This window comes from Micromesistius poutassou, assembly GCF_964030765.1.
Source record: "Micromesistius poutassou genome assembly, chromosome: 16".
Lineage (NCBI taxonomy): Eukaryota > Metazoa > Chordata > Actinopteri > Gadiformes > Gadidae > Micromesistius > Micromesistius poutassou.
Genome location: NC_140286.1, coordinates 9,496,760 through 9,513,975, shown reverse-complemented (window position 1 = coordinate 9,513,975; position 17,216 = coordinate 9,496,760). Strand labels below are relative to the sequence as shown.

The following is a 17,216-nucleotide window of genomic DNA, read 5'->3' as shown; positions in this document are numbered from 1 at the left end:
TTTGAGACATCCGTCATATATTAGTGAGTGACAGGTTCTGTGAGAATAGCTGTTTCACTCAGTTTCAGCTCAATTCACTTCAGTTGATATTTTGTTGTACCAAAAGGGAAAATACAACACAAAATGCTATAAGGGTTTAAAAATAAACCCAGATCAAATTTGTACAGTTGTATGTATGTGTAAGTTTGAATAAATGCATATTTATTTACTATTTTAGTAAATAAATATTTGCTATTTAATTTAATAGCAAGATATTCTCAAGTCAGGTGGACCTATTCATAAAATAAAACAGAACTATCTTGCCATTTTATATTAATTAACAAATGATAAACAATATATTCGTATTGATTGATTTAATGATACATATCATAGGAAATGTAGCCAGAAGCAAGACGTTTAGTTATAGGTAATAGTTCTAGGCGTTGGTTGGGTATCTATTCCATTTCACAGGGGTCTGACACTTTGCCGACCCCTAGTGGGGACCCTGGACTCTAGATTGGAACCATTTAAATAAAAATAAAACTTTCAAAGAAGCAATACGCCCCTAGACGCCCCTAAGCCAAGGGTAAGTCCTACAAGATCTACATCGTATATTAACAGATTATGAACGGAATGAGGATATTATACTTATATATAATAATATTGATGTATTATAACCAAAACAAACAGTGGGTGCTACACATTGGTGGTGGTTAGTGAGGTCCCCCCTTCACTGTAAAGCGCTTTGAGTGTCTTGAAAAGCGCTATATAAATTCAATTTATTATTATTATTATAGTATTACGAAAGAATATTAATTGAATAAAATTGGCAATAACTTGAGATGATAAATCACTACTTTCAGAACTATTCAAAACATTAAATATCAATAGGCCTACAAGACGATATATGAAAACCGAATTGTAACTCTCAAATGTACAATTATATCTATCGTTTTACAACCCTGTCCATATTAACATATTACTGTGAATTATTTCTAAGGGCTCTTGATTTTGAAAGCTGTTAAATGTCATATTTATTCGGTGCCATGGCGGCACACTGTAATCAAGTGTAGTGCTCTCTCACTCGCTGCCACGGAAACTCGAGTCATGTGACATGTGGATCCCATTGATCTCCATGTGTGGAGATCAGCAGAGACTCCTTAAGCACATAAGCACTTCCAGATGTCCTTTCCGGCTACTTTCCGGTGGGCATCAAAGACGGCAGCTCTTTCGGATTGCAGATGCAGGCTCAGTGGATGCCCGGTGGAAAATTATGATCCAAACCGTCTGAGCTCAGACCTGTAATAGTGGATCAAAATAAGATTAAGGGGGTTAAGGGAATGATTGGTACCATCATGTGTGATGTATACATTGTACACACACCATGCGTTCTGAAATTGACAGTACAAGGATAACCACAAGGAGGCAGATGGAGAGGGAGCCTATGGATGTTTCGAGTGTGAGAGAGAGAGAGAGAGAGAGAGAGAGAGAGAGAGAGAGAGAGAGAGAGAGAGAGAGAGAGAGAGAGAGAGAGAGAGAGAGAGAGAGAGAGAGAGAGAGAGGGGAAACTCTGGTGTAAGCAATACTTTTCTTAGGTAAACATTTTTTGATCAAAAGTGTTAATTTCCGCATTAGGAAGATGGCAGCTTGAACTATATATTATGACTCATTCGATTAATCTCCACACATACATCGAATAACTAATTGTACTATTTAAAAATCTCCAAACTCTTAAAGGTGACATGTTATACCACCAGGTGTGAGTGTAATTAGCCGTTACAAGCCGTTTTGAAAATGTGCCGCTTCTGACATCACAGGTGGGCGTGTCCAACTAGATGCATAACGGATAGATGAGCAACGTTTGCTACAGTCCACTGGGTAGGCTGGTAGACTGATCTATCCAGCACACATCTAGGTGGACACGCCCACCTGGGATGTTAATTATTTAACTTTAATTTTTTTTAATTTAAGCCTTTTTGTTATTGTCATATCTAATGTAGAATACGTCTTAAATGTACCTAAAAGTTTATTCTAAATGTGTGGCGCTTATGCTATCCAATAGCTAAATTAAGTGGCAAATTCCACACACTTCCATTTCACTGGCTGACTGCACAGGCCGCAATGAAAGTTAAGTTAATGTTACTGCATTGCACAGTGAATGTCTTGAATATTGAATATTTCCTATGCAAATCCACCTCCACCAGAGGCCGTACTTCATGTAACTGGACTGCAGTCTTTCATAACCCCTAACCCTTAATTTTTTAGTATTTAATTGAGCAAATACTGTATAACTCTGCATCCATTATCTCAACAAAGAGTCAAAGGTAGAAAAATAACGGTAAACAATGAGGAAGCATTCTGAGATTACAGTATTCAGTTAATACATTAATGTTGACTTGGGTATTCAAGGCCATATCCATGGCAGTGATTTATTCCATCGTTAGTATGATAACGAAACTGAAACAAAACTATAATGAATATGAAAACGGAATACAGTGATGCGTTTATTCATTGGAAACGAACAGACAGAATAGAGTTCATCAAAATATAATTCATCTTGCGTATGAGATGAAAACATAATTTGCAAATATGATCAGCTAAGGACATACATCGATATATTTGACTACAGACTGAGACGTACTGTATAGGTACTGGTTGTTCGTAAGGTAAATAGGGGAATGAGATTGCGGTCAAACTTAATGATGGAATGTCTGAAAGTGGGCCACCATGGTAAGAAAAAATACTAAAAAGTAAAAAGCAAACATGACAAGTAAATTATAATAAATGGAATATTTTCATGCAGTCAATTTGGTATAGAAGGCTTAATGTGTGTAAGACATTGATCAGTGTCCATGAAATTGGAATGTCATGACTTAAGTATAAAAGATGATTGCTTACAGAAGCAATCATGTCTGTCCATAGGTAAACAGGCACTGGCAAAGATGGTTTAAAACATTACAAATGTGATGAATATTATGAAGCTCAGTTCACACTTTCTCATACAATTATCTTCCTTTCAAAATAAGAGGCTTTGTGATGATTCTGCAATAAGATCTGCAAATAATAGCAAGCAGAATATATCCCCTGAACTGTACACAGACAAAAGCTGCCGGGTATTGGGAGGCAGAATAGAACACATTTGCAGCTAATCACCTTTAAGATGAACAAATTCTGCTTAAAAAAGAGGGGGTAAAAGAATGGCAGATACAATTTACAAGATGACATCATTAAGTAAAGCATGGATATAAAAAGCATAGATTCTTGGACAATATAAATATATTTATAAAATAAAGGAATGAGCATTATGACATGCTCTAGGCCGACTTGCATCCAATATGGGCCCATTCTTTAATTGCTGGTGTTTCTGATACGTGACTTGCATGTGTTCCTGAGGGGAAATTTCTATCACGGTTTCATCCGTAGCTTATGATGACAACTTCCCAGCAAAAAAGGTCTGCTGTGACCAAAATTATTGTGAGCCCATGAGAGTTGGAAATGTCTTCATTAAGATTAAAGAGCAACCAAACTCTTAAATCAAACTGCAGGAGCAGACGACTTCACTGTTATACAAGTGACATCTGCTGGCACCAGCCAATCAGAAACGGAGCTCACCTTGCAGTTGGAAATAAGCGATGGGTCTAAAGTGATTGTTTCAGGGCATGCTTCCTGGGCCGAGGCTGGCACTCTCGGTGGAGATGGAGCGGACCAGTTCCTCCACCCACCGCACCTCCGAGGCCACCTGCTCCGCCAGCACCTCGTAGCGGTTCTCCAGGCGGCCAAACTTGCGCTTGAGGGCGTTTGCAGCCAGCATGGCCGCCCGGGCCTCCTCCTGGCTCTGCCGGCGCTGCGTCTGGGCTCGCTGGAGCTCCTGCCGCACGTGGCCCAGGTCACCGGCGATGCTCAGGTTCTCCTCCTTGTACCACGCTTCCTTCTCCTCGTAGATGGAGAGCAGCGCAGCCACGTCATCGCGGCACGAGCGCTGGTTGCGCTCCAGGTCCCGCAGGCCCTCCTCCGCCACGGCGATCTCCTCCAGCACCTGGGAGAAGCGCTCAAAGTTGACGTAGGTGTTGTTGGGCGGCATGCTGGAGTGGGACTTGATGGTGTACTCTTTCAGACGGGTGGTCTTCAGGCGCCGGCGCTCTGACTTGCGGCCGTGGTCTTCCGGGCGGACGTTGCGCCTCTTGATCGCCTAGGAGGGAGGCGGGAGCAACCGGGTGAGTTTAAATATTTGAACAGAGGATTGTAACATCAAGATGAGAGGTCGTTCATTGAGGGTCATTGTGCTGGAGTGAGACAGAAGGGCGTCTCACTCCAGCACAACTTTTGGTAGCAACTAGCAACGGTATTGCATTTCATGTCCTCAAGACTAGGGTTAGGATCAACGCAACACCCACCTTGATCCAGGCATGCTCCAGGCTATCATCAATGGTCATTCTCTTCCTGCAAATAGATGTTTCATAGAAGACATTATGCAAAGTTCTGAGCTTTAGGTCTCATCTTCATCTTTCCTTTCGAAACACAAGGTTGTGTGTGAGATCATACACTCCATGTGTTCTCTACATAGACTGACAAAATTAATGAATTAATGAATGACTGCCTGGAAGCAGTCTATGGCCACAACCCTAATAATATTAAATCCTTGTTAAGGAACTTACTTGGGATCCTTGACCAGCAGGCGCCGTATGAATTCCTTGGCCAGCTCACTGGTATTGCTGAAGTATTCCTCGTCAAAGTCGTAGTTGACGGCGGAGATGTTGGCGAGGGTCTCCTGCTTTGTCTCGCCCAGGAATGGTGAAGCACCACTCAATCTAACATGGAGAACAGGATGATGAAGATGAGTCTTCAATTACAATACCGCAAATGCAGTGTAAAGTCAATGGTGGGTAGAGGCAGGGGTACATGAAAAGATATGTGCCTTTTAAAGTAGTACTCACAGAATGTAAGTAATCACTCCGATGCTCCTGCATAGAGAATAAGGACTTGGGTTTAGTGATGATTGCCATATGGAGAACAACACTTTTATTTAATTTCATAAATATCTCACCACATGTCTGCCTCCAGTCCGAGTGGCTCGTAATTGACTATTTCTGGTGCTGTAAAACAACACGTTAACAATGTTTAGTGAAACAATCTTGGGAACCAGAACAGTTGACTTCAATGGAAATACATTAAACGGGAATTTACCAACAAACTCTGGTGTTCCGAAGATGTTCTTGAACTCATTCCCTGCCTTGATCTGGTGAGCGATTCCGAAATCAATGAGCTTGATTCTGGGGTTTGGTACATTCTTGTCCAGCAGCATGATGTTTTCAGGCTGCAACACACACACACACACACACACACACACACACACACACACACACACACACACACACACACACACACACACACACACACACACACACACACACACACACACACACACACACACACACACACACACACACACACACACACACACACGTTAAAAGGCTTTCATGGAGTCTCACGTAAGCTAAACCAAAGAAATGATTGTGTATATACAGTGTACCAAAAGATACATTCCCTGATAAGAGATTTTCAAGCCAAGTTTCAAATGGATGAGGTTGCCCATAAACTCATAACAGCTGTATCCTTCTGCAAAGTAAGTCCTTGTCAGCATTGAAAAAAAACAAAAAAAAAAAAACCTCACTGTCAACAAGTATGAGGCTGACTCAGGCCTCAGCATGCACCTCCATTACAAAGCGGGAAAAAAATGCAATACCAAAAAGACACCCACGGTAGTATGAGATTTCCCTAGACATTTCGTAACCCCTTTCTGGTACAGATAAGTGATGCGAGTGACTGTCTCCCTACCAATAACATGACTCACAACAGCAATGTCTGGTAGCGGGACGTCAACTACAATCAAAAAGCCATCCTCAACACGTCATATAGCTACCATGCAAACAAACTAACTAACAACAACGGCCACATCCGCTCCGACTGGATCTCCTTAACGGTGCTCACCTTGAGGTCAAAGTGTGCGATGCGTTTGGAGTGGAGGTAGTGGACGCCGTCCAGGATCTGCTTGAGAAACTGCGTGGCCTCCTCCTCGGTCAGGGACTCCTTTTCGGCCAGGAAGTCAAAGAGCTCGCCGCCAGATACCAGCTCCAGGATCAGGATGACGTCCGTCTTGTTCTCAAAGATGTCGTGCAGCGTGATGATGTTGCTGTGCTGGATCTCCCGCAGGATGTTCACCTCCCGCTCGATCTCCTCGCGGCTCACACCGCGCCGGCTGGACGACAGGCGGCGCTTCTTGATGAACTTGGCGGCGTAGTCTTGGCCCGAGACCTTGTCCTTGCACTTGCGGACGATGGCGAATTGCCCGCTGTGGAGGAGGATACAAATATTGTTTACACACCAGAAGAGGGTAAGACAATGCATGGTGTATGCATTGTCTTTTAACTTTTTCAACAAGAAGCGCTTCTGTTGAAAAGTATCCATCGGGGTTGGGTTGATTTACAAATTTAAAAAACTAGGAATCAAAGTACTGAGCCTCCACACACACAGTGTGTGTCTCGTCTCTCGAGACCGGCATCGAGAGGGAAGAGAGAGGCAGTGATGTCATGACTTTGGTGCATTACTGCAGAAAAAAACCTCTTCCCTATAAGAGGTACAAGCTACAGAGTTCCACTCCAACGAGATGACTCATTCATGAGGCTCTACTGTGGCTTGCAGTGAATATACACTACACAGTAATTATAGAGCCAAATCATGATCAGCCACAGAAACTTACCTCCCCAACTCCTCTCCCATTTCATAGAACACCTCAACATCCTCCTGCCTGAAGCCAGCCATGTTGTGTCGACAGTAAATACGGTATGGAGGAAGGCCTGTGACTTAACTAAGGCATTGGAGACACAACAAAGTGATTAATTACAATAAAGAAAACTTTACACGGGCTACAACAGCAGATATGATGCCATGAGGTAAAGACCATACAGAAGCCATAATTCATCAACCCCACGTAGTTTCCACTCTGAAGGAGGGGGAATAACAGTCCTTATTTGGCCAGAGTCAACATAGCAAAATGCTTTTTTTTAACACATTCTGGCTAGTGAGGGAAATCTGCATTCCAGTCTAACTGACGTCACCCCTTCCCAGGACCACTCGTCTCAAATTAAAGGGAAGGGAGTCACGACGATTTGTTTATATAAAAGCCCGGAACCAGAAAAATAAGAATATCGCAACAAAATGCTAACTGGTTGGTTTTACGATTTAGCAGACGCTCGCTACACACAATACACACAACAGAACAAACAAGAACACTTTTCACCAACAGAACATCGTGACAGCTTCTACTAATACATACATCTCCCAATCGTGTGTCCTAAATGCCGCATACTAATTCAGCTAGGTTGGAGAGATCCCAGACGAACGTCCAAACAAAGCTGTCTAAAAGGCTCGTAAAAGATAAGCGACTATGGACAACTTAATGGTAGCTAACGTGGCTATCTGGCTAGCCTAGCAAAGCTTAGCCCCTCGTTTTATGTTACACTTATATATCCTGATACGCGGCCTATAACATCGAAATGACAATACGATGAAGACAAACATCGCATAATAACGAAAAGAACGAAAGTGTACATAAAGTAGCAGGACCTACATTATGTCTGCCGAGGAGTGCTGCATTCCCTGAAGGGAGTAGGGTAGAGATCCTGGTGGCTAGTGAAGCAGGAGGACGGACATATGGAATGACATCATACCGAGGTGAATCAACTCTCACACGACTGTGATGTGGGTACCGTTGAAGGTTTACAAGATTGAGCATGTTCAGCAGTGATTTAGTTGGTTTGGGGCAGCCTCCATGAGTGGCTTTTTTCAAATGTAAAATCTAGCTAGCAGTTGACCAAAGTTTGATCGACTTTTGGAAAGACACTTTACACGTTTTACCAAAACGTGTCACGTGTCTGGGCATAAATAGTTTTCTTACAATTCATCAAGGGAAGCGTTTGACATAATACATTAAAATAAAAAGTGTGTTCCCTGACCGGGAATCGAACCCGGGCCGCGGCGGTGAGAGCGCCGAATCCTAACCACTAGACCACCAGGGAAACTGATTTTGTTGAACTGTTATCACTGATATAAGCATTAAAAAAGCAGTAATTTATTGTGCCAATATGAGCAAAGATTTTTGCTCATTAACCTGAAATGAGCAAAAATAGTTTGTGAATCATTTCGTATTTATTTTCACATTAAAATGTTACTTACTATTAAATGGGATTGTCAAGCCCCGACCATTAAACCAACTAGGACAACTATAAAACCTGACACAAAGTTGCCACAACTCGCCAAAAATCGTTATATTTGATGCCATGCGCCAGAATTGCATTTATAATGTTTAATTATGTTTTGATAGACATTCAAATACACCCAATCAAGCGATAAATGCATTATTGCTATAAATCAGACAACCAATAATAACCTTACTGCAGAAAAGGGGCGGGTCTTACAGCCAAACAGCTGGTGGCCGCACTGTGTCGATCGAGCAGTGTGGTTGATGGGAAAACCATAGGGAAAAACGAGCAGGCAGGAATCATGGATTGGGTCCCAATAAACCTGATCTGGGCAGCTATTTTCATCCAAAAGGTAACACGCAGAACTCGTTGGTCTTTGTGAATAATGTAGGCATCCCCACGACATTACAACACGAGTTGTCGCCGTCCTTCTTTCTCAAGATGTGTAATGATTAGCTTGTAATGTAGCGCTGTTAGCTTGCGGAGATAGCCTACTGAGACGGTGACACACAACGTTTGTGTTTATGTTTAGCTCATCGGAAAAGATGAGATGACTCGTGGTGCTGTCCGGCCTACAGTGCAACTGTACTAACAGACCGCTACCGTTGGTCTCACTTTTGCCAAAGGGAGAGATTAAATACAGCCAGTGTTCGACTGTAATGGTATATTATGTACCATTGGCCATGAGACCAATGCGCCATCAAGAAGCGTGCGGAGGATTAGTCTGTAGCAGAAACCTACTTACCAAATAGTTGTCGTTTTACCTTTGCCTTCTATTCCAAACGCGCGTAAAATACATTAAGTCAGTAAAAGCGGTACACTTGAATAATTCGGATCTTTAAACTATTTGTATTTTCTTAACGTTGCTGTTTTGTGTTTTTATGTTATGTTGTATAAAGGTCGTAGGTGAGTATGGCATGGCTCACTTCAACGACAAAGACGATAGCAAAGGAAAAGATTACTGCATATTCTTCAACTCCCAGTGGGCACGTCTACCCCAGGACCTCAACAAAGCAGTAAGAAGTTAAATAAGTTGAACAATTAAAGTAAGATATAAAAGTGTTTCATAAAAAAAATGATATATATATCCACTTTGTGTTCATCTAGTCCCGTCTCCAGATTCAAGACCTCACAGCGTCGGTCCTGTGCTCAGCCTCTGAGGTCCCAGATGGGGGCTTCCCTAACCGCATACCCATGGTGATGAGAGGCAACTGCACTTTCTACGAGAAGGTGCGACTGGCCCAGATCAACGGTGCCAAGGGCCTGCTCATTGTCAGCAAGGACCGGCTGGTGAGGGAGGCTCTTGTTTCATTCATCATTTTTGGCCTGTGCACAGCAGTCATAAAATAGGTTGACAATGACATTTGGGTTTGTGGATAAGAAAAGGATAGACACAACTTTACTGTATGTTCATAGTCAAGGCAACGTGATTTTGGGCATTGTTTTAAAACTTGGATCACAGTATATCATGCTAGTAATTTGCTGGCATAAATAGTTATTGCCCAGGCACTAATACAAAATGGCACACATTTCCGTCATTTGAGGAGACAAAAACATTTCAGTGACTGTATAGTTTAGTTAAATTTCACACTGTACGGGGTACTGTGTTTTGAGCTATTCACGCCCTGTTAATGTTTCTTCAATATGCTGAATTCACTGTTTATTACAGACGCCACCAGCTGGAAACAAGACCCAGTATGAGGAGATCGATATCCCCGTAGCACTGCTCAGCTACACTGACATGCTGGATATTAGCAAGGTAAGAGATGCTTAACACGTTAGGTCACAGGGGTGAGCAGACATTGTGGAATGAAATTCAATTTCCACATAAGTCTTCGGGAATGTCTTTGCAATGTTTATCATACTATATGCTAAATCTATTATCAAATTGCAAATCAAAATGCGCAAAAGCTAATATAAATCATGGTAAACTCCAGTTTGAAATGAGACCATCCAGTATTATATTTCATAACTTATAATAAACATCATAAATATCAGCTTTAAAAATGAATATATCTTAATTTCCCAGAAATATTTACTCGGCGAGTAAAGTCTCATCTTAAACGCTGTCTTGATAATGTCTCTGTATTCCTTTTTCATTGGTTATTACACTTTGTTATCAGTGTCCAGAGCAAAGTACAAAGTAAATGACTCATTAGATTAGGACCCTTCAAAAGAGCTCCTTTTCATTGGGGAGCTGGCGGTGTGTGTGTCTGATTTCCCACTAGAAGTTATCTTATGTTGTGTTTCTTGGACTCCTGCAGAACTTTGGGGATGAAAGAGAGGTGGCCATGTATGCTCCCAAGGAGCCAGTGTTGGACTACAACATGGTTATCATATTCATCATGGCCGTGGGCACGGTAGCCATGGGTGGCTACTTGGCTGGAAGCAGAGACACCAAAAAGTATGTGGATTGGAGTGAGGGTGTTTGAAAATAACTTATTTTTTGTTCTTTTCAGTTGGTGGTTAATTTAATATTTTCATACTACTACTGATACAGTAGTTAGTAATTCACTTGGATAGTAAATCCTTTTTTTTTTCTACCGTTCAATTGGTGTTTAGTTGTACAGAAAAATGCTATTTGTGTTTGCAAGTTGACAGCCTGTTCTGAGCCTTTAGCCAAGGGCCTTCTGCCGACATAGTAACTGAGTGGTCTGCTCTGTTACCATTGGCGACGGAGGCAAAGACAGCGTTGTTGTCATCAGAGGCCGGTCGAGTGACTCAAGAGTCTAAATCCATCGTTACTATAGTTACAAAGGGCAAGGTCGTTGGAGTCTCTGTTGGTTTCGGGAAGATAGAAAGAAAAAGGCTCAAGATAATGGGGAAAGCATCGACTTTTTCTTACTATTACACCAACAAGTACACTCAGTGGCAGTGGCCTATAGGCTGTTTATACCACGGTTTACAACTGAGGCGTATTATCATTTGTAAACAACTGTCCTGCGTAGCAGGTTATTATTTTTAATAATTGATATGCCATGTGTAAATTAATGGATGGTTGTTCTTGGGTATTTCCAAACACTTTAGGTAGACGGGGACGTCACTATCAGCGTTGTAAAACTTTCCCTTGCCCCTACAGGCGCTACATGAAGCACAAGCGGGACGACAGCAACGAGAAGCAGGACGAGGAGACGGTGGACGTCACACCCATCATGATCTCTGTGTTCGTCGTCATGTGCTGCACCATGCTGCTGCTGCTCTACTACTTCTACGACTACCTGGGTACGCACGCACTGCATGCTACACCCATACAACTTTACTGTGTTCCACTTTACAAAACAATGTGCATCATGTGTAGGATGCTAGCTAGCTTATCATCTACAAATTCTGCTCTTCAATTGATACACGTTTTCTCCCCATGGGTTCCTTTTAGCCATTTGGGTGATAGCCATCTTCTGCATAGCGTCTTCCGTGGGCTTGTACAGCTGCCTGTGGCCTTTTGTCAGAAGAATGCCTTGCTGCAATTGCAGGTGAGCCCTCTCAAATTAAGTTGAAACCGTGTCCATTCAATTGTTTGCTTCCAAAGATTTGGGGTTTAGCAACCCCCTCCCCCCTTGTGGCATCCAAGCATTGCTTTTTTGAGTTGTGTTGTAATGAGTACGAGTACTCACTTCCTCTGAGTTATCAGGTGGGCAACACCCGTCTTCATAAATGTTCTTATAAATGATAATCTTGGCCAGTATTAATGTTTCCTTAATAGACCCACCATCTGTCATGAAACGATATGTTATGTATCCCCCCGCCCTTCAATAGGCAGCACATTTGCAAATGTGTCTCTAACAACAAATATTTAGTGTCTCCATTTACCGTTTGTCACACATACAACGAACACATGTGACACAACGTGTTGTTTGCCAACATCCTTTCAACGTGTTTGCTGTGGTCGTGGTGGCAGGGTCCCGGAGAACAACCTGCCCTACCTGCACAAGCGGCCGCAGATCCGCAGTCTGCTGCTCTCTGCCTTCTGCATCGGAGTCAGCGTCACCTGGGCCGTGTTTCGCAATGAGGACCAGTGAGTATAGGACACACACACACACACACACACACACACACACACACACACACACACACACACACACACACACACACACACACACACACACACACACACACACACACACACACACACACACACGAAAGGAAAGAAACATGACCCAGGTACATTAGGGAAAGTGGTGCTGCAGCAACTCCCTGTCTGTACATAAAGATCTCCATTATAAACGTCACAGAGCTCTCATTTCTGGTATCTGTTTGCTCCTGTAAACCTAGTCTAGTTGTTATCAGGGTATTGGGTTTCCCCATGTGCTTCGATGATTTAAGCAACCCAAGAATACAAGAGTGGCAAAACTTGCCTAAAGAGCTTTCCCCTGTTACGTCAGTGCCTACCAGCGCCCCCCGCAGGTGACAACTGCTGTGTTGACGGGGAATGGGCTCTATAACAGCCCAAAGTTTGTGTTGTTCTAGGTGTGACTTAAGTCTTATTTTTTCCTTAATTTTGTGGTTGAGCGGTTATATTTGTTTTTGGCAGGCCATGTGTGTCCCAGCATGGTGGGGGGTCTTTTGTGTCTACATACAGTGTGCGTTTGTTTCACCCTCCAGGTGGGCCTGGGTGCTACAAGACACCCTGGGTATCGCCTTCTGCCTCTACATGCTCAAAACAATCCGACTGCCCACGTTTAAGGTGCGTAGGTGACGGCGCCGCGTTCATGCACCACTGACACGGACATCGATGTTTGTTGTTTTAACGTTTCAAAGAGTCCTCATCAGCTAATTTATCCTGAAGAGTGGACTCTTTTAAATGTGTTTTGTGTCCCTTTCTCTTTGCAGGCCTGCACTTTACTCTTGGTGGTTCTTTTTGTCTACGATATTTTCTTTGTATTTATTACTCCCTTCCTCACGAAGGTAAGCAATAGGTTGAATATTCATGCATCTCGTGTATATCTTTAGTTGATCATTTCTGGGGATGGTGGAAGGCCAATGGGAACTTAACTGAGCCTCCTTGTCTCTCCCTGTCAGACCCGGGAGAGTATCATGGTGGAGGTGGCGGCGGGCCCCTCTGACTCCGCCTCACATGAAAAGGTTAGCTTGTTTCAGTTTTTCTTGGCTTCATTCATTCAATGTTTTGTTGGCCTCACATTGGTTGTATTTTTGGGAGTTTAACTCCCTCAAGAAACGGCAAGACACAAGTGGCCTTTCTGGTTTAATAGAAGGCGTCTCTCCAAATCCACCATGAAACTAAACACAGTATTGGCAAGAAAATAGAGAAACCATGTTGGCTTAACATGAAACAATAGCATGCACAGCAGACAAAGAAAACATGTTGTGTTGGTTGCATGCTATAAGCGTTCTCATAAATTAAAGTCTGTTGTGACCGGCATAAAACCTTTCAACGGCGCATACACAATGTCCTTACTTGCTGCTTCTGGGGCGGGGGAAGCCTAATGGGGCTTGTACTTAACTTTAAGCTCATACTTCAAAATACTACTACTGCTACATGAAATAATGTAGAAATAACTTCAATCAATTCTGAATTATGACATTGGTCTTAGAAAAAGTAGACAGCTTGTTTCTGTGTGTGTTCATTTGTTTAATATATATGGTAGCCTGGGGTACTCTGAGAATATTAAATCAAATCACAGCCCAAAACAAAAACAAATGTTTGTCCCGGAATATTAAATTCAAAGGAGAACGTATGCTGGATGCAGCGTTGCTGCCGGGAGAAGCCAGTATTTCCACCTAGCGTGTTTCCTTAATCTCAGATGATGTATCGTGGTAATTTTAGGATGTAGTTCAATGAATTTGTTGCATATTGAACATTTTTAAGTAAGTATGGTCCTTTTGCGTTGCGTTCCAGCTTCCCATGGTGCTGAAAGTGCCCAGGTTAAACTTCTCCCCCCTGGCGCTGTGTGACAGGCCCTTCTCCCTGCTTGGCTTTGGAGACGTCTTGGTACCAGGTAACCAACAACTTACACATGTCATTGTCACATCTTCTGTAACCCTGGGCAGTGCTAAGTAATGTTGTCTGTGCAGGTCTCCTGGTGGCGTATTGTCACAGGTTTGACATCCTCACCCATTCCTCCAGGATCTACTTTGTGGCCTGCACTATTGGTAGGTACCTGTCGGACTTTGAGTCCTGCGGATTGGCTGTGATGTTACTTTTTTTCACTGGTTTGATATACTATCCCTAAAATGGTCCCCAAGGCATCATTCATCATCACTCCTTTTTACGGTTTAGAATAAAAATTACATTTTAATTCCTGGATTTCTTATCAGGTGCACATGTGTTTTCTATTGTATAACTACAACTGAACAGTAGCTTATGGAACCAAGGCCTGTGTGAGTGGACGCTCTAGTTTGACAGATCTCCCTTTGTCCCTCAGCCTATGGGATCGGCCTGATGATCACCTTTGTGGCGCTGGCCGTGATGAAGATGGGCCAGCCAGCCTTGCTCTACCTGGTGCCTTGCACTTTACTCACCAGCCTGTCGGTGGCGCTCTGGCGCAAGGAGCTGCCCCAGTTCTGGTCTGGGAGTGGATTTGTGGTGAATACCAGTTTGATATGAGTGCCCTCTACGGATCATCCCCCTCTCCCCGTCCAAAAAAAGAGCGTCCCCCATAAAAAGCCCACCAGGACACTCAATCTATATTATGTGAAATGAAGTAGAAATTCAAGTTGAGTGACAGCTTGGCTGCATTTTTGTTTTGTGATGATTCCACCGTACCAACAAACGCTTTGTGTAACCCCTGCCCAAAACCAACCTACCCCTCTCTCTCCTGTTCCGTTCACTGCAGTCTGGTGCTGCGGACGCACCCGTCTATGAATGTCACTGCAGGTATCCTATCTGGGCTCGGCTTCGAATTACTTTTTTTCTTTCACCCCACTGAAGGTTATTTTGAGTCCCCGCCCTCCCCCTTCCCTTGGGTTTTACCTTGCTGAACCATTCATTATTTAAAAAGGTGTGAGCACACACCACGGAAGCTAAAGCACAATGTTGTGTAAGGTCAAAGGTCAACCCAGGGCACATCTCTAGTGACGCCTATTCTCAACATACAGTAATGCCTCTGACCCACCCCACCACCGCCAGAATGTGGCAAACGTCACTCATGACATTGGCTGGTTCAATGACTTAAACCAACTCCAATTGACACGCGGACAGAGGAAGGACTGTATTTGTTGGTCAACCCCCCCCCTCCTCCTCCTCCTTTTGTCTTTAACTTTATCGTGTTCTAGCTCGTCCAAATGCTGCGTTGTCTTGTGTGCCCGGGCGCGCCAGTCCTCTCATCCCCAACATTGTGTTTTCCCTCCTCCCTCCCTCCTGCAGCCTGCCATAGCGCGCACGCCGATTAACTGTACTCAAACTGCGGCTCCGCCCACAGAGGAGTCCTTGACCAATCCTGAGCCGCACAGCCCAGAGCCCACCAATCAGAGTGAGGACACTCAGGAAACATCCCCCACCACCAAGAGAGCGGAGCACAGATTGGAATAAAATCAAAAGAGACTTTGAGTGCGGCATTTTATATACATAAATTTATATATATGTATATTAATTGTTATATTGGTTTGTTTCTTTATTTTATTTGTGTGCATTAGAACCCTTATTGATTTGCAATGGACAATTTTAGTGTTGACATCCGCGTGGAAAGTAATAACTATCAGAAAAGGAAACTATATTGAGGAAGCTGGTGGGGTGAACCTGAGCTTGGACCAGACCCTCACACTACTAAGGACCCTCCCTCCTCTGTGCTGGACTGTGCTGCTTTTCACCAACAAAGGGAACAAAGCTCTCAAACTCTAGACAGTAACCTAGTCGGTCAACACTACTCTGCATTATTTACTCCAGCAACAGATTCTTTGACACAGAGGAGCAAAAGAACTGGAATACACACACACACACACACACACACACACACACACACACACACACAGTTTTTTAAGTCAATATAATGCTTTGCTTATTTTTTGCTTTGGCCCAGTATTTACTGTCATGGTAAAGACATTTTGGCTGAAGGGATTTGTTACTTTAAGTAATGGTGTAACCGTGGTTTATTAAACCACAAGCACTCAATGTATTTGTATTGTCCTGTGTAGTTGGGATTATTATATTTTGTAGCTAATAACCATTTTTGGATTAATTTAATTTTGCATGCCGTTATTTCTTTTTTTGTACAGAACACATATTTAAAGAGTGCCCAATGTTGACATCATGCATCGGTGAAACGACAACCAGTATTCAGGGTCTTAGTTGACTTCATCAAGGATTCTTCTGTTTTGCCTACATCGGACCATGGGTGAACTGAACGCGCTGTACCTAGTGATCTGGGCGCCGTAGGACCAGTGTCACAAGTGACTGAGGTGCACTCCAATGTCGGAGAGTTCTCATCATCTGTCCTGTACTTGTTTTGCACATGTTAGTTTTGTATTATTGATGGAGAGGCCAGACATGTATACTGGATTACTCCTTACATGCGTTTTAATTGAGATTTCAGAATAACCCCATGTTCCATTCCATCAGTGTTGGAGGTAGGAGTTCCTATGCTTAGGTTTTCAAGAGGTTCTCACAGACAAGCAGACATGTTGGAAGCGTTCGGGAATAGTTAGTAAAACATGCCACGGAAACATTGGTTGTAAGCAAATTGGCATTTGATTCAAAAGGCAAGACTAGACAAGCAGCTTACTTGTATGTGAGTAATTGCTATAGAAAGCACATTTCAGATTATGCACCATTTACGTGACTATCGGGCATCATTTTGATACCTCTTTTAAGGTTTCAATGTTATATGAAAATAAAGGTATTGGATTCAACATTGTATCTGTGGAAAATAAAAGGTGTGCAACACTTATACATTTGTTGCTCTATACATCCCTGAAAAAATATTTAAACCCTTCTAAAATAAAATGTATATCTCACTTTGATGGACTTGCCATTTTGGATCCTTACAATGAACCAGAATTAAACAAACCCTCTCCAACAGGATAACA

General features: G+C 42.9%; 2 protein-coding genes and 1 non-coding gene across 3 annotated transcripts; 1 reads left to right on the top strand and 2 right to left on the bottom strand.

Annotated features, from left to right (window-relative positions):
• Window positions 1–2,470: 2,470 nt before the first annotated feature.
• Window positions 2,471–7,689, bottom strand: dapk3 (death-associated protein kinase 3). Its single transcript, XM_084481590.1, has 9 exons — window positions 7,607–7,689; window positions 6,737–6,844; window positions 5,968–6,328; window positions 5,164–5,293; window positions 5,024–5,072; window positions 4,914–4,940; window positions 4,635–4,787; window positions 4,374–4,419; window positions 2,471–4,168 (listed from the first exon to the last, which is right to left on the bottom strand). The coding sequence occupies exons 2-9, from the start codon at window positions 6,796–6,798 to the stop codon at window positions 3,632–3,634; spliced, it is 1,365 nt and encodes a 454-aa protein (XP_084337716.1). The 5' UTR covers window positions 6,799–6,844; window positions 7,607–7,689; the 3' UTR covers window positions 2,471–3,631.
• Window positions 7,690–7,982: 293 nt separating this feature from the next.
• AC3HAE_031419 (transfer RNA glutamic acid (anticodon CUC)) lies at window positions 7,983–8,054 on the bottom strand. The gene has a single exon. It is a non-coding gene; the product is annotated as a tRNA-Glu (tRNA).
• A 437-nt stretch (window positions 8,055–8,491) lies between these two features.
• sppl2 (signal peptide peptidase-like 2) lies at window positions 8,492–17,077 on the top strand. Its single transcript, XM_084480410.1, has 15 exons — window positions 8,492–8,589; window positions 9,137–9,253; window positions 9,345–9,527; window positions 9,907–9,996; window positions 10,502–10,641; window positions 11,317–11,459; window positions 11,611–11,707; window positions 12,133–12,249; window positions 12,837–12,918; window positions 13,065–13,139; window positions 13,254–13,316; window positions 14,092–14,191; window positions 14,268–14,345; window positions 14,618–14,778; window positions 15,559–17,077. Exons 1-15 carry the CDS (start codon window positions 8,539–8,541, stop codon window positions 15,721–15,723), a joined length of 1,662 nt encoding a protein of 553 aa, XP_084336536.1. The 5' UTR covers window positions 8,492–8,538; the 3' UTR covers window positions 15,724–17,077.
• Window positions 17,078–17,216: the final 139 nt, after the last annotated feature.

Coding starts and splice junctions, on each gene's coding strand:
- dapk3 (XM_084481590.1), bottom strand. CDS start 6,798: ATGGCTGGCTTCAGGCAGGAGGATGTTGAGGTGTTCTATGAAATGGGA. Junction 6,329..6,736: donor ATGGGAGAGGAGTTGGGGAG/GTAAGTTTCTGT, acceptor CCTCCTCCACAG/CGGGCAATTCGCCATCGTCC. Junction 4,420..4,634: donor CTGCTGGTCAAGGATCCCAA/GTAAGTTCCTTA, acceptor ATCTATTTGCAG/GAAGAGAATGACCATTGATG.
- sppl2 (XM_084480410.1), top strand. CDS start 8,539: ATGGATTGGGTCCCAATAAACCTGATCTGGGCAGCTATTTTCATCCAA. Junction 13,317..14,091: donor ACTCCGCCTCACATGAAAAG/GTTAGCTTGTTT, acceptor GTTGCGTTCCAG/CTTCCCATGGTGCTGAAAGT. Junction 14,346..14,617: donor CTTTGTGGCCTGCACTATTG/GTAGGTACCTGT, acceptor TTTGTCCCTCAG/CCTATGGGATCGGCCTGATG.